The 17,262-nt window shown below is 44.4% G+C and overlaps 2 protein-coding genes across 2 annotated transcripts in view; one reads left to right on the top strand and one right to left on the bottom strand.

Moving 5' to 3' along the window:
* Window positions 1-1,119: 1,119 nt before the first annotated feature.
* lacc1 (laccase (multicopper oxidoreductase) domain containing 1) lies at window positions 1,120-4,621 on the bottom strand. The gene is made up of 5 exons (XM_018674192.2): window positions 3,869-4,621; window positions 3,140-3,318; window positions 2,725-2,890; window positions 1,728-1,953; window positions 1,120-1,472 (listed from the first exon to the last, which is right to left on the bottom strand). Exons 1-5 carry the CDS (start codon window positions 4,377-4,379, stop codon window positions 1,256-1,258), a joined length of 1,299 nt encoding a protein of 432 aa, XP_018529708.1. The 5' UTR covers window positions 4,380-4,621; the 3' UTR covers window positions 1,120-1,255.
* Window positions 4,622-8,513: 3,892 nt separating this feature from the next.
* Window positions 8,514-17,262, top strand: part of enox1 (ecto-NOX disulfide-thiol exchanger 1) — a 106,476-nt gene continuing 97,727 nt past the window's right edge. Inside the window, 1 exon segment of the mRNA XM_051074026.1 lies at window positions 8,514-8,882. The gene's annotated coding sequence lies outside the window, so the exon portion shown is untranslated.

The following is a 17,262-nucleotide window of genomic DNA, read 5'->3' as shown; positions in this document are numbered from 1 at the left end:
TGGGTCAATAACATGGCTCCACCGACTGGTCATTATTGCACAGACTCTCTACAAATGATGTTACTGACATAAAGATGGCAGCACTCATATCTTAGATATTTTGGCCTTAATTTTGTTCCATGGGAGGAAGTGGAAACATGTTGTCCATCTTTCTGGACAGTCATTGGTTTGGCCAAGTTCAGGTGACACAATGTTGTCATGGATGACACATTCCCAACATCAAATCCAAATTTGACTGTTTAGAACGACTAACAGACTTTGTAGTGTGACATAATCCAAGAAAAGGTGACCCATGACACCCCAACAGAAAGTCTCACGTGTCCGAATTGTTGGTATTTTCCTGCCTGTGACATCTTATACGTCGTGTTCCTTCACCTTAACCAGTAGGATGACATTAGTGTTATATCGCCGCCTGTTGGTTTAGCCTGCTCTTGACAGCGTGTCAGGGACACAAACAGTGATTGGTTGGGTTCAAACTTGTAGTATTGCCTGTCTCCCGACCAAGTTGCTGCAAGAATTTTTGGACATCTAATCAGAAACTAATTGGACATGGTGACCACCATGAAAGACAAAAAAAATTCCAAGCTTTGAATCTGTGTGGAACATCTCAGCTGCGTGATGATTGTAGCCAAGTAACTATCAGTAGTGACTTTGCTGCATGAAGGACTGGCTTTGTGGCGTCCTCTTATTTGGTGTGAGTATATTTTAAATCATTCTTCTATCATAAGAGTATTTTGACTTTGTTGATTTAAACTAAGACTAGAGGTATTTTTCAAGTAAATCTTTGCTTTCTGTTCTGCTTTAACAGATTGAATCTTGTTTGAAAATGAAAAACTCTGCGTATAAAAAGATTTCATCTGTGATCCACCTGCTCTAGAAAACCCCATTAAAAATCTGACATTTAGAGAGGGGGCCTGTTATTTAAATATCTCTAAAACCACTCAGATCACAGATAGAACCATCTCATTGAAAGGGTCATGATATGTATTTCTTCACGGGATCCTGCAGTGTGCAGGGTTTTGGCCACCGTTTCCTACCTGCACCTGAGCTGCTTGTTAAAGAACATTAACAGCTGCTGATCTTAATTGGTCTGTTAAATAAAATCCACTCGACTGGGACTTTTCAGTGCAGTTAAAGTTTATTTGACATCAGTATTAATATGCTTTTAAACAGCTGAACACCAAATACAAATTGTGCAACATGCTGTACAGATTGAACCAGTCATTATTCACTATGACAGGCTGGATTAAATATTTCACTTTAATTCGCTCTCGCCCGCTGGATGTTGGGCCTGTTCTGCCGTTTCTTTGATCCACAGGAAGCCCACCTGGGTGCCGAAGTGAAGCCCGTCCCTGACGTGGGAGAAGAAGAGTTCAGGGTGACAGGAGGTGCAGGGCGTCACACAGGGCCGGTCCGTCACCGTGTCGTCATGGATGTGTTCAGGCAGGATCCCACCTTTCTGGAGGAGGATTCTGGGAGAGGAAGTTTAGTTAATGTCTCATTTCCCACAGACAGTCCAGCAGGTGACACCATTCTCTAGCCCTGACCTAATGTACCTGACACACCTTTAAACTGACCTGATCTTTAAACTTAAAAATTCGTCCCAGTCCACCCAACCTTTGTTTGAGTCTGGGCCAAGATGCTGCCAGTTTTCCACCGGTCTTGATATTAAATATGAAGTGAAACCTGATAGTAATGAACCCTTTGTATCACACTCTGATCCGTACCTGTTGGCGAGGCGGATGTTGACATGTGGTCTGTCTGAGTCTGGATCAGGGACACAGTCTGGGTGGATGCGGATGAAGTCCAGTGCCTGCTCCTTCTCCTTGGTGAAGCAACACGCCCCCACAGATGGTCCCACCACCACAACAATGTTGCTCACCTGGCAACCAAATTCTGTTACCATGGCCTCCACTGTCGCCATGCCAACCCCCATCAGGGTCCCTCTCCAACCTTGAGGATGAGTAGAAAATAATCAAGGCTACAGAGGCTGACAATCTGATTTTACTGATGAAAATCAACATTTTTAGAGCTCTTATTGCCCTGATTATATTTTTAATTTGTCTTCTGAAGCTCTTCTGAAGCTCAGAAACAACGACACCCAGCAACACAATCAGGGTCATGTGAGGATTCTCATAGCTTGAGGCCCTCCAAGGAGGAGGAAGAAAAATGTTGAAATTGCCGGTGAACTGCCTCACATGGGGAACCAAAATGTCTAGAAACAACCCGACATGTCAGAAATCTCTCCAGTTCTCAATTTTTTTTAAATACTATATTACAACTGTACATTTTTCTGTTTATTACAGAGACTTTTACCCTTCTGTGCCTTTCTTATATATATATATATATATATGTATGTATATTTTGTATTATATCATTATTTTTCTATTTTTGTCAGTCTTGTTTCTTGCTGCTTTAACATGTAAATTTCCCACAAGTGGAATAAATAAAGTCTCTTATCTTATAACAAAACACCTACTGACCTCATGGTGGCGCTAAAACAACCATGTCTAAAGATGTTCTGCCTCTAGGGGGCACCACACGCTCAAATAGACAAACTCAAATGAAATGGAGACAATGATGGCGTCATTTACCCTGAGGAAAATTATCATTAGCTGACATTATTTGGTTTGTGCATCTATCGTTTTGTACCTGGTACCTTTGTACCTTCGGACACCAGACCGTCTTAGATTTCCCGCCACAGTAAACGACTGAAACACCCACCTGCATGAGCTGCTCCGATGACCTTTAACACCGGATCAGCAAACAGGATCGGCATGCAGTCGGCTCCCGGAGCTGCTAAAACAATCCCTGTCTGATTAGTCACCATCCCGTCGTAGCTCTCAGGCTCAGCTTTGCCCATGACCCAAACATCACTGGCATGGTTCACCTGCAGGAAACAGGTTCATGAGTGAAGGTCGAAGCTGCAGCAGCAGAGAGCAGAAGATATCAACTCCACCTCCGTTTTTATGCGCTCCAGCTTCACTCATTACACTGAAGCCGGGAGGGGTCGACTCGATAAGAACAGCTGCACTGTTATCTCCGTCTACCCAGGTTTCAGTTAAAAGCAGTCATAACTGTCCAGTCTATGATCCTTGGTGTTGTGCAGGATAACTACTGTTAAGTAAAAGTCCAGTACCTTGACCAGGCGAAGCGGCTTGGGGTGGAAGCCGGCATGGAGGGCCAGTCGGCGTCTGTTCTCCATCACCACGGCCCCGGGGTCCCTCCTCCTGCTGCTGCTGAACAGATTCAAGGAGGACAGGGTTGGTATGTAGGACACGCCACCTGTCCGAGTACTGAAGCCATGACCGAAACAGTCTGACAGACAGAGAACCAGAGGGAGAGAACGATTCAGACTGATACGGTCATAAACCTGTCCATTGAATGGTTCCTGGTTTGTTAAGAAACAGAACTTGAACTTTATTTGTAAAGGAGAGTTCCCCACATCCTGTTTTACAACAATAAACATCATTCTGTTATTCCATGATACTACACAGTCTACCTAGAATATTCCTGGAAGAGACTGGAGACCCGCTGATATGAGGGACGACATTTTATTCAAATAAATGTAGACAGGTGAAGAGCAAAAGTCTTCATTCATATTTTAACATCAACACAGTGGGAGGTGATACGCTTTATTAAAGTGGTTGATGCCTTAACGGAGTCCGGTAATGATGTAGTTAAATTGGCAGAAAGTTGAATGGAGTTTGGTATGTGATCAGCCTGTTACCAGTCTGATCTGTTCAGTGTGTTTACATCTTCACTCTTTGGGAAATCAGTGGTCAGTGCTGCGGTCCTCTTTATTAATGAGAGAGTGAAATATAAAGTTGTCATTTCGTAAAACAGATTTCTTTGTTATGAAACCGACCTGGGATCAGCGTTGACTTGAGCACGGTGATCTCCCCCTTCAGAGCAGGAAGCTGCTGCACAAACGCGGACACTTCTTCTTCTTCTCGGACTCCTTCACCAGGTGAGTCCGTGTCGGCGGAGCCTGAGCAGCTCGGACAGGTGAAAGTGCCCACCGACCTCACTTTGTAATCAAACGTGTACACGGCCGTGAACAGCAGGTCCTGGTACGGGACCAGCGCGTCACGGCCCCGCGGGGTGGTGAGAACCCTGATGGAGCTCAGGTCCAGCTGGTCCACGGTCTGCTTGAAGCGGTACAAACACTCCGCGGTGGAGCCGGAGTCCAGGACCTGCACGCTGCTGCACGCGCTGAGGAACCGGTCTGAGAAGCCGTTCGTCTCCTCAGCGTCCCGGTGACGCTTCCCGCACAGCAGGAACACATGCGAGTCTGAGGCGGACTCCTCCAGCAGAGACGAGCCGGCGCACGTCGGGCAGCAGCCGTGAACCAGATCCAGCAGCAGGGCCTGACTCATCGCGCACAGTCCGCAGTGCTTCCAGCTCAGAGCCTGATGCGGACTGACGCGTCCCGGTGCGGCAGGAGGAACATGTTTGACAGCTGAAATAACCCAGAGACTACAGCGGACTCTGGACTTCCTGCATCGGACTTCCTGCAGCGTGGCTCCGCCCAGACTGGAAACTCCTCTCACACCGTGGAAATTCTCCTCTGCGCTGCTTCCTCCTCTTCTGCTGACTGCTGCACAAAGAAAAGTCCATCAGCTGCAGCAACATGAGCCTGACACACTGTTACACAACACACGCGTGAACAGGTCATGTTTGCGTGTGACCGCAGGTTTGATTAACAACAGCTGATAAATAAATAAACAAATGTTTGAGGTAACTGTGAATTAACATTAAGTTAAGAACACAAGGAATCACAGATGACCTCGTTTCCTTAAATTAGAGGATATTTGAATGGAGTTTGGTTTGGGACAAATCACATAATAGACAAATGCACTGTAACAGATGGAAGTGTATCACAGTCAGTGGAGTACATTTACATTTACAGTGGATTTAATGAACTGCTGAACTTTAACTGTCTCTGTGACTTTTTACTGTGACTCCACTCTGCAGCTGTTACACTGTGAAGAGTGTGTGTGTGTGTGTGTGTGTTAATCATGAGGAATGAGGAAAGCAGAGTTGTGTAAACGTGATCTGTGTGTGTGTGTGTGTGTGTGTGTGTGCCAGCACCTAACCCACTCACCTGAATGAACTGAGGATGTAGGAATTTCCCAGGGTTGTTTGTTCACACAATAAAAACAAGTCAAGAACTCTATTGTCATGGTGCAGAGAGCAGTGAGACAGCAAGGCAGCGTCGTGCAGTGAAGTCCACATATGAATGAGAGAAATAAAAAAAGAGAATATATTTACATGTAATTAAAGATAATTCAAATTAAAAACACAGTAAGTAATGTAACACGTGCAGGAGCAGCAGCTTGGGCTGAAGGTGATTCTGGGAGATAGTGTGTGTTGTTTTGCTGTGGGAGGGGAGGGGGCCGGGGGAGAGGTAGTGGGGGGGTGGTGTTCTCCAGTCTGACTGCCTGTGGGAAGAGGCTGCAGGCCATCCTGCTGGTCCTGGATCAAAGAGGTGGTGTGCTGGATGGATGGATCGTGGATGATCCTGACGGAGACAGCAGGAGGAGTGGATGTCGGACTCTGCAGAGTCCTGCTGAACCACGCTGACAGGCTGTTGCTCAGCACACTCTCCAGAAGCCAACCAGGGGCTTCTGGGGCCTGTTGGAGACATATATCTGTCCAGTCCTACAGACTGAGTGCGTGTGGTCAGGAAGTCCAAAAGCCAGTTCCTGAGTGGGGAGCTGAGACCAGGGTCCTGTAGGTTGAGTGTGAGTTTGTTTGGGAGGATTGTATTGAAGGCGGAGCTATAGTCAGTGAAAAGCATCCTTCCATATGAGTTCCTGTGTTCCAGGTGCTCCAACACGCTGTGACGTCTTCTGTTGATCTGTTCTCCCTGCAGGTGAACTGATGTGGGTCGATGGTGTGACTGTCCTGATGTGTCTCAGCACCAGGCTCTCCAGGCGTGTTTTAGGTTTTACTCCACTGTGTTGGTGCTGATGAGGTCCAGTGACTCATCCATTAAATACACAGATGATCTGTGGCTTTGTAAAGTGTCTGGCTTCACACAGTTCTCTCCATTCAGTGCAGATCCAGCAGGATTATGGTCTGTAGGTGGCTCTGACACACGCAGCCTCTGAGCCAAACCAGACCTCAGGTTACCTCTGCTCTCACACTCCTCCAGTAGAAATGTTCATATATTGTTTTTTTAGACAACAGGTTGTTTGTCCTTTAGCTGCCTCAGCAGGATGGTGTTATACCTGAGCTCCAGCAGGAGGCGCCAGATAACCAGCTCAGAGTTCAGCAGCTTCAGTCAAACTGTCCATCGCCAGGATTTTATTCTGTATTCATCAGAAATATCTCTGACAAACACAGTCTGAAGTCATTTACTGCATTTCACTTAACTTCTCCTTTACATTTCACACAAACGTGTTTGACCGGAGAAGCTGAACAGATATGACGGTGTGTAAAGGTTGTGACAGTGGAGGGTCTGTGCAGGTGGTGGACCAGGAAGATAGGTGACAGATTTTTGATTATTATATTTGAATGGAGTTTGGTATGGGTTCATGTGTTTATTATTATTGTGTGTTGTAATTATAAATTTGTTGGGAACACTTCAGTGAAATTATGTGATTATAGCATTGATTACTGGAGTGAAAGGAATTATTCCCATGTGTTTTGATGCTGTACTGGGTAACAGAGTAAACTGGTGTGAGTTGAGTTTGAAATGTCCATGTATTTAGTTTTAAACATCCGTATGAAACAAACTGGATTATGATGTGAAATGTGCCGAGACACTGACACGTTGTAATGTTACAGGTTATATTGTGATGGCTGTGTTTTTGCTGAGGTCAAAGATTTAACCTGAGCAGTGTTTCACATGCACCGCGGCCGTGGCGCCCCCTGGTGTCTGCAGAGGGTGCTGCTGCTCAGTGAAGTTACAGTTTGTTGCTTTAAGACAGACGTGAAAAACCGTGAAACTTTCCTTTAATATGAGAGCAGTGCTTCAGTAAATTCTTCTTCATGTAAAAGCAGGTCACGTGACGTGTGTCAGCCCGTCGAGCTGCTGCAGCTTCGGCCCCGGTGGAGGTGGAGTTTCTCTGTTTTGCTTCCCCGCCGCCCTCTGGGACTGACGCTGCTGCCAAGGTTACACTGAGCTCCTGCTGCTGCTGCCCAGGAATTTATTATCAGCCTATATTTACTCTTCTCCAGTGGGATTCACTCTGGTGCTGATTTCCATCTGCCTGTGGTGGTTTGAACATCACAGAGCTACGCTGTCAGTAAAGGCACACAGACCTCTGCATCTGCAGCAGTTCAGTGGTTCAGGAAGTCTGAAGCTGATGTGGTCAGACCATCATGTCTGTGCAGCAGCTGCTTAGCTTAGCTTAGCTTAGCATAGCATAGCAGAAACAGATCTGTAATATTCTGATTGTTTTTCAGTGACAGAAATGTAAAATGCTGCTGATGAGGTCTGAACCAGACAAACAGCACAACACAACATGTCTTCTAATGAACACATGCTGTGTTCCAGCTCCTGTGAGTTGGATGTTGGAGTTGATCTTTGTCTTGTTGCGGTTTCAATATTATTTCAGTTCATTGTTGAGGAACAAAAACCAACCTGAAGTCCAGTGAAGAACATGTTAGATTCCTGTCAAACAAACAAGACCTAACTAATGACGGGTTGTGGTTGGATTATTGGATTATCTCTCAGCCTGGTGCAGCTGCTGTTCATGATAAACCTCTGACCAAAGCTTCACGTCATCTAGAGTCTTTACTTCCAGCTGTGGCCGTCAGCAGACTGATAGAGGCAGTGAACACACAGTTTCATTATCATCATTGCTGTTGAATCTGTTCGCTTTTTTATTTAAGCGACTGCTGTTTCCAGGTGTTTGAGGATGGTTGCTTGGTTCTGTTTGCTTTCATGTCAACAATCATTAATGAAGCCTCAGTAATGAAGGTGGATTTGAATATGTTCACCAGGAGTCCACCTGGAGTTTCTGACTGTTCAACAAGAAGCACTCACTGATGGTCTGAAAACACTGACGACCGTCAGCGAACACGGGACAGTGAGAATACAGTCTGCTGAGGTTTCCAAAGCTTAAAGAACACAAACCAACACCAGATGAAAACAGTACGTAAACAAAGATAAGGTCGAAACGTGACAGATGTGGCAGAGACCAGAGAGTCCTGAACCAGGACTGCAGAGTTCTGGACTGATCGATTTTAAGTATCAACACCAGAGAGGAAAGGATCAATAACAGAATAAACTGGCCACAGGAACAGTCTGCAGTGATGACCTTTGACCTCCAGCTCAGAGAGCTCACATCATGAACAGCTGTTATTTAATAATCAGTGATGATTGAAACACATTCAAAGCATTTTGTTATTAAATAGAATAAAAAGTAATGAGTATCGATCAGTGTCATTGATATCGGTGATTAGTTTTATACCGGGTCATAGAAAATGCCTTGGCATCTTTGACTTTCGGCCACGCCCACGCCGGTGATGTCATTAGTGACGTGTCTGTGTCAGATTTTAGGATAGAGACTTTTCTTTCTGTCTCAGGTCAGATTTCTGTCTCTCTTTGTGTCATTTAATGTCTCATCGCAGCTCTCCTCCCACCCTCTCCCCCTCCCTCCCCCGCTGTCCCAGGATCCACCGGTCCGTTCCCACTGACCGAGACCAGACCCGACCGTCGTGCACGGCGCTCTGTCGGTGACGCGCCCCCGGGTTCCGTCCTACCGGAGGCAGCAGCAGCAGCATCAGCGGCGGCTCGGTGAGATGCAGCAGAGCGCCTGAGAGGAGACAGACGGAGGATCGTCTCCGGCTTCACGCACACCGACACCGGGATTTATTAACGCTCTGACACCAGGAGCTGCCGTCGGATTCCTCCGCCGCCTGAACCGGTAAGAAGAAGAAGAAGAAGTGCTTCTCTCTGCCGCGGTTAACGTGTTTTATTCCCCCGGTCCGCGCTCAGTCCATCACACAAACAGCCTCCATCATGATGCACGAGTCAGAGCCGGACCTGCAGCTTTATTATCTGTTAGACATGAAGGTTGGTGCAGGTGGAGCTGATGCGATGAGAGGCTGATGCGCTGTGTTGTTATTGACCACAGAGAGGAGGAGCAGGTCTGTAACAATGGCACAAAGTGTCACAGTCAGACTGAGGAGAGCCGAGGTCCCTGTGAAGACACCTCCAGTAAGAAAAGAAAGAAAAAGAGGGTGGAGGAGGAACGAAAGTGAGTCCAGAGCCACAGAGGGCTTTCTGCTCCTGCTCTGTTTCTACTTCAGCTTCTAGAAAAAGTGTCCTCAGGTTAATAACCTCCACTCTACAGCTGATACTGATGACCGCTGGTTTCCTGTGTGGGATGATGTGGTTGGATGCTGCTGCTCTGATGATGATGATGATGGTGATGGTGGTGGTGGATGTGGTGGAGCAGAGGGCGTCCTTCATATCCAGTCACCTTGACGACCCCTCAGCAGCACACAGAGCCGTCGCTGTTTGTCATTGTCGGCTTCACCTGCTGCAGAACACAGGACGAGTCAGACAAACACACGTTTGTATTGTCGTTGTCCACATGTGACGCAGCAGGACAATGAAGAGCTGAGGCCTCACGGGTTCAGGTTAGACCTGACTGAGAAAACAGTGAAGACCAGTTTGACTCTGACATACAGGACGGTTAAAACCAAACCAGCCTCATCTCTGAGACTGGACTTAAAGTGACAGTGGACAACTTCTCTGTTTCCACTTTTCATTATCAGAATCAGAAATACTTTAGTGCTCCAGGTCACCTGTACAAATAGAATAAGATTAAAAATAATGATAGAACCCACCACCTTCAAAATATTAAAAAAAAAACATTAGAGGTGTGACGATACACAGGAACGAAATTTTAACACTATTTTTAAGAAAACTGCAATGACAAAATCTATCAGAATCAGAAATACTTTATTGATGTCTTGTTGGAAATGTGTTGTGTTGCACTGCTCCAATTAAATATACAAATAAAATCAAATGTAATAATAATGATACAAATTTGAAAAGGTTGTTGACCACTGAAATGACTGGACAGATTCTTTTATTTGATTGAAAGTCACAAAATGCTAAACACTGCTTGTCATTTTGAAACGTCTCTGTCTGAGTTTCTAACTTGTAACTGAACATGAAAAATAAAAACAGTAGAAATAGCAAAAAATAATAAAACTACATTTTTCTACACATTTTATTTTTTTTAATTACAAACAATAATCAAAGTGCGACTCAATGCTGTGCAACAAAGACTTACAATAGCTGTCTTTGCTGCTGGTGTCTACTGGGAACACAAAACACTGCAACAATTTAAAAGTGGCGGGGGGTATCCTCAATGCTAATTTCATCAGTCATGCTACTTGCAGCTGGATACTGTCTCGAGATTTAGAAATATTGCGACACTATTATATCGCGAGATCTCGTCACACCTCTACAATATATACATAGTTAAACTTTACAGTGAAGTATGGACAGAAGTGTTGTCAGATTATTGCACGTAGGTGGAAAAAAACCTGTCCAGAGATCAATCAATTGAGAAGGAGTTGAAAAGGTTGACGGCCGCTGGCACGAATGATTTCCTGTGGTCCAACATGGAATTATGAAGATTATGAAGTAAATGTTGACTCCACAGTGTAACAGGAACAGGAACCTTTGACCCAGATCAGCCTCTGACAGTCTGTGACTGGCTGATGTCTTTATTCACGGCGCGAAAGCTCAGAAATATCAACCTCCTTGTTGTTTTTCCCGTTACCTGTTCCCAGTAGATCCACTCAGTAACACCACATAGATTATTAGTATGTGTGATGAATGAACCGTTGGACAAACTGCAGCAGTGACAAACAGCTGTTTACTGAATGGTAGAAACAGGCTGAAGCTCAGACCTGCTGGAGTCATAAACACGAGGCTCCAGGTAACACATCACCTGGGTGACGTCCTCAGCTCCATGGAGAGGAGGAGCAGGGTTCACAAACACTGAGCTGTGAGGAGGATGAGGGACTCTCCACACTGAGCTCAGACTATCATCAACTCATGTTTATCGGAATAATATCCTGTCAGTCAGTCAGCTGTGGTTTGATCCTCAACAGGGCTTTAGTGGTGTGTGTTTGATAGTTCTGATTGTGACTGGACCAAAATAGTCACGTGACACACATAGTTGGAAGACAACAAAATATACACCTTGTGGTTCGTTCTTCCTGTCAATATCAATACAATATTGTGGTCATTTGTATCGTGGCTTTCGGTCTCATTTCAGTTTTCTTGCAGGTCATAGACCAACGTAAGAGCTAAACAGAAAGCAACATGAGCAAATAGACATTTTCAAGCCCTGAAAACGGATTCCTTTACAGAAACACTGCTGGGCACGTTTTAGATTGAAAACTGTGGGGTTGTGTTTTACTGAGACTTTTGGAAACGACGGCACAGACGTCATGATGTATCTTTCCCTGGTTGGTCACGTTCCGATCACATGACCCATTTCAGCCTCGACTACCAGTGATGAAGGTAACACGGAGAATGAACTTGAAGTGTTTCTGATCTTGGTGTCTTTGTTAGCAGCTGTTCAGCAGCAGAAATGATCTGAGGTTAGTTTAGTCTTTTGGTGTGCTGCAGTCAGTAGGTTGAATTTGCACAGGTGATGGAGCTGAGCAGTTTATTTTCTCCATACTCTGCAACTTGGGCTCTTTTGTCTTCATATGTAGTGATCCTGTGTTGTATTGCACTGTACTGTTGTCCCTGTGTTCTGACAGGTATACTGTGCTTTGTGTATCTATGATGGAATGAATGTGTTTTAATGTCTACATGGCAACAGGGACAATGCTCCCACCACACCACAAAAACACAACAAAGAGCCGAAGGTGTTGACCTGGCCTCCAAACTCCTTAGATCCCAGTCTGATCCAGGATCTGTAGGATGATCTGGAACAAAGCCAGATCCATGGAGGCCCCTACCCTGAAACCCACAGGACCCAAAGGATCCACCAGCCAATGTCCAGGTGCTAACACTAAAGCCACAGAGTAAACTCGTGTTTGTAAATGTCTGTAGTCTCAGAAAGAGGCAACAGACAACAGAAACTGCTTCATGCCTGATTAATCGTGCCAATTAATTAATGGTTTCAGCTCTGTTTTAATAATGATCAGTCAGAGTGTAAGTTAGGGTTGAGTCAATCAGCCTGTCCCGGTGTATATGTGACATAACAGGCAGATGATAATGAGTGACGATGAAACAGTGATTCCCGTGAGGCAGGGGAAACACAGACACCACTCATCATCATCATCACCACCAACAAACAGCTCATCTATTGTCTGGAGGCAAACAGCCGGCTGTTACATCATGAACTGACATGATGGTTTGACTGCTGAATATCAGCGCCGGAGTCACTGCAGCAGAATTTGACACCACTCCACCCGGCGGCTCCTGAGGTTGCGTGAGGTTGGCTTGGATCGACGGCTGAGGGCGGTGGGGGGTGGGAGTGGGGATTAGAGTGGCTGCAGGCCCGAGTGTTGGCTGTTAGGGAGAACATGGCTGATGAGTGGAAACAAAAGCAGAGCAGCCTCTGTCATTCAGTCACAGAATGCTTTTCACCTCCTCAGACTGGACTGGAAATCTGCACAGCCGTTTCCTGGTCTGATTGTGTTTTCTGCATCTCATTACACCGTGTGGCAAAAGCAGCCTGTTAGCTCCGTAATGTGATTATCCATCCTCTTCATGTCTTTTTGCAGATTCTGCCACGCCACCTCACAAACGTTAATTGACCCCACGCTGCAGCGCTCAATGGGGACGACTGTCGCTAATTGCGGTGGTATTTTGAGATACGGTGGGAGCATTAGGCTGTGTTCCACCGCAGGAGGAATTATCCACCAGAGACGACTCCACAAGCATTTATGTGTGAGTGAGAGTCTCTCTGTGTGTGTGTCTCTGGTTTTCATCACACTGTGGGGACCCAAACCTGACATCCACCTAGGGCTGGGTACCAAACTTCAGTTCTTTTATATCACCGACCGAAATGCTTCGATACTACCTGGAATCGAAAGATGCCTTGTTTGTCTGTGGTAAGTTTTGATACCAAGGACTTAATCACATGATCAAGATCTGATGATGCTGCTGGTGATTGGCTGTAATGTTACACACGCTGGAAAAATACTTGGTTACGCCCACAGTACCCGTGTTGTGAAGCGGTTAAAAAAATGTGGCTGAGGTCAAAAGCATGTCTCCGTTTCTCGTTGCTAAGGCCAGCAACATGACCAATTTGATGAAGCATTTGAACGGGCACAGAATCAGTTTTAGAGCAGAAAGTTGCTCAGTGTTCAACTGCACGAAGATTTAAAGGTCCTTAGTCTGCAGCAGTGAGCATTAGACACTGACTGTCACTTGTTCTTTGGCACTGAAAATTATTTGTTGTATATTTTTTATGTTAGAAAACTGCTTTGAGTGGAAGATTTGTACCATAATATGTAATGTAGTTTTCTTTGTTAGAACTGATTTTAAAAAATTGGTATTGAAAAAATCATTCAGGAACCAGTATCGAAGTCAAGGTATAGGTATCGAAAATCTTTGAACGATACCCTACATCCACCTCATGTTGTGGGGCTCAAGGTTAGTGTTAGGGTTAGAATATGTTACCTAGATGTTTACAACGTGATTTTGAGAGTTGCATTATGGGTTGTTTGTAGCCTTAATGTTGCTAGGTCTTTAACCTCAGGAGTATGATGTCGAGTTCACAGCGGAGTTGGTCCGGAGTTGATCTGGGGACCAGCTGTTCAGGGAACTTAGGCCCATGTAGTACGCACCCCAACCATTCAGCTGTGGGGTGCGCCCCATGTCTTTCCTTCATCTTAACCAGAGACCTTTAAATGCCTGAACCACAGACAGGACTCTGGATGTTGGTCTCTGGTGGGACCAGCTGGTGATTGGACTGTGAGTTAGGAAATCACTTTAGTCGTATATTAATGTGATTTCTAGGAGACAGTGTTGCAGGCGGATGTCTAGCAGTACACTTTAATATGCCACCTTAAAAACTGTATGCTGTACATTATAAAAGACAGAGGAAGATCCCTTTAGTTGAACCAGAAACATCTCTATATATCACTACCAGACTCCACTGACAAAAACAGGGATTTTAGGTAAAGTCACTGTTTTTGTCAGTGGATCTTACTCTTTGATAAAAATAGTTGGATCATAATGATTGTGTTATATTGTGTTACCTGGCTGTGTAAAACATACGTCTTGTAGTTGTTCTGTACGGCTGGAAATCTGGAATATTAATGGACATATTGGCTGTCCAAATAAAAAAGTCTGGTGTAAACTCTGGCCTGTATAAAACAATAGAGAGAAATACATTACACACTGTTCCCAGCACATCTTGTCAAGTGGAAACATGTGCACCTGCAGATGTTGGAAAAAGAGAAAATGTCTTTTAAAGAAGCAGACTGTAGTTTTTGGGTGAAACATCCCTTTAAGGTTTGACCTGATGTTTTTGGATGAGGAGGAAGGGAATCAGTGTAAGTGAGGCAGAGTCCTGCGAAGGACAGTTAGTGGAGTATTTGTGGCTCAGTGTGAGAGAGGAGAGTCACCAGCTGACTATTGATCCACAGACGCAGGATTCAGACTGAGTCTTGGCTCTAAACCACCCCCCACCCCCCCACCAACCACACAGCTGCTTTTCATCCTCCGTCATATAAATCAGACTGTGAGATTTACAGCCAGCTCAGTGTGAACAGCCGAGCAGCGTCTGGGCTCAAAATAACACATGCATGTGTTTGTGCTTCCTGTATTTACAGTCCAGTACGTTATACCTTTGTCTCATTGTTATGTCCTCTCAGCCGCAGTTACCATGGTTACAGGTGTGTTAGAGCTACTCTAGCAAGATGTGGAAAAAGTCAAGTGTCTGGAATAAATTTGAGACGATAATCCTCCGAGTTGAGCAGAAACAAACCACCAGGGGGCAGTGGCACCAACAGGGTTTACACCTGGTCTCAAGGCAAGTCTGTCATAACTTGGTGTCCAACCTAAGACCTGGTGTTGGTCAAGAGCAGGTGTTAAGTCAACATCTGGGCCAACAGAGAGCTGCAGGACTGATCCTAAAACCAGGAAGTAAGTAAGTTAGCATGTTAGCATGTTAGCACTTCCTGTTCACTCGTCCCAAAGTCATCTTTTTAAATTTATTTTTTATTGATGTCCAGGATTGAACATACATTTCTGTAAGATGTATGTATAAATCACACATTCATATATATATATATATAACGTATATTCAGATATCCTCATATGGAAATAACACATAAACACATAAAACAAACTCTGAACATGCAGGCAGCGATCTACCAATTAAAACAGATGAAGCATTGGTTCATGAAAAGAAAATCAGCTCTGAGGGGCGTTACATAGTTCACATAGTTAGTTAATTTTTTTTTAGTGTGAAGCTAATTGTTCTGATTTGATGAATAAATACTGTTATCTTCTCTGTGCTGTAAATATTCACTGTGATTTCTATCCATCTATTTAACACTGGGCTTGTGTGATAAATATTTCCTGGCTGTCATCTATATGTTCATTAAATACTTTGATCCTCTCTGCCATTCTGCAGGTACATACCCAAAATATGCAGACTTACTCTGTGGAGGTATTCACAGTTAAAGTGTGGTGTAAGGCTCAGTGTATCTCTCTCCTGTAGTTTCTGAAAGCAGTGGTTTCCTCTTCAAGTTCTTCCAAACAAACTCTCTGGTTCATTTCCAGTCATATCTCCATATCATTGTTCATTCTTCCTCACATGTAACTGTCCCTCCCTCCTCCCATTTTGTTTTAATGTTATTTTAAGATCCAACAGAGCCTGATATATATATATATATATATGTATATATATATATATATATATATATATATATATATATATATATATATATATATATATATATATATATAATTGTTATTATTATTATATTATATATATATATATATTACCCCCCCGGGGGGTAAGTGGGATTATTTGTGGGTAAATCTCAGCTTTAATTTTCATGTTTGAGAAGATGCAACCATCAAATATTCAGTGATTAATCAATTATCAGAATTACAGATTGATATGTCACTCAGCTAATCATCTCTGCTCCATAAAAGACAGACATACATATAAGCATGAGCTCACACTGACACACACACACACACACACACACAGTTCATGGAGTGGCAGCACATCAAAGGAGACTCTCCCATCAGTGTGATGGAGGAAGCTGAGCAGCCGGAGGGGAAGAGCTGCTGTGACTGAAGTGCTCTCTAATTCACACAATGGCCTGTGTGTGTGTGTGTGTGTGTGTGTGTGTGTGTGTGTGTGCGCAGTGATGTGGGGTCTTTTTCTGGCTGCACATTAAGCAGATCTGGTCTGTGCTGAGGACTGCAGAGGAAACAGGATTTACTTCCTGTCGCTCTGCACTGAACCTGTGCATCATTAGAGCCACAGACCTGCATCAGCTCCTCCCTCTGTTGTTTCTCTGAATGAAGACCTGGTCTGGTCTGGTCTGGTCTGGTCTGGTCTGGAGAACTCACGTTCAGTCGTCCAGAAACTAAAGATATTTGATTTAATAACAGTTTCATTCATTTTCCCTCAACCAATGATTTCAGCTCTAAAATCACAGTGTTGTGACATAACTCTGTCACAATAAGATTATTATACAAAGAGACTAAAAGTAATGAGATTAAAGAGCAGCTGCAGACGTAAACTGAATGATGAGACTGGACTCTGAGTGGATGGTGATTAAACAGCAGCAAAGGTTTGATAAAGGAGACACAGTGATGTCCGTCACACACACTCTCACTAACCAAGGATGGACATAATTAATCAGTGATCAATTATTGATCGCTAAAAATCTTGACGATCACATGGAAATTGACTGATACATTGGTATCAGTGAGGTTGTATGATTTGTCTTGAAGCGATATGATAATTTTCAGTGTGTGGCAGCGACCAGCAGGAGGCGCTGGTCACAGGTTAAACTGAGCTGTCGCAGGAATCGAAGGAGAAGTTTGGTTTCCAGCTCAGAGGTAACAGAGCTGGAAACACTGGTGTTTGTGTTGAGTCTAGCAGGTGTGTTTGTAGCTTTGGTTTGTTCATGTGTTTGACTCGGAGCCTTCGAGGCCACAGATCTTTGTTGTTGTTGTTTTAGTTGCTTATTTTTTGATCAATAATTGATTGTTAATTTTCCAGATGATGGATCAAGGAAATGTCTTCAGATGCTCATCCCTGGTCCAAACGTTCACGTGGACTCAAA

Source organism: Lates calcarifer, linkage group LG1 (assembly GCF_001640805.2).
Source record: "Lates calcarifer isolate ASB-BC8 linkage group LG1, TLL_Latcal_v3, whole genome shotgun sequence".
NCBI classification, from domain to species: domain Eukaryota; kingdom Metazoa; phylum Chordata; class Actinopteri; family Centropomidae; genus Lates; species Lates calcarifer.
This window is presented reverse-complemented; position numbering and strand designations above follow the sequence as displayed.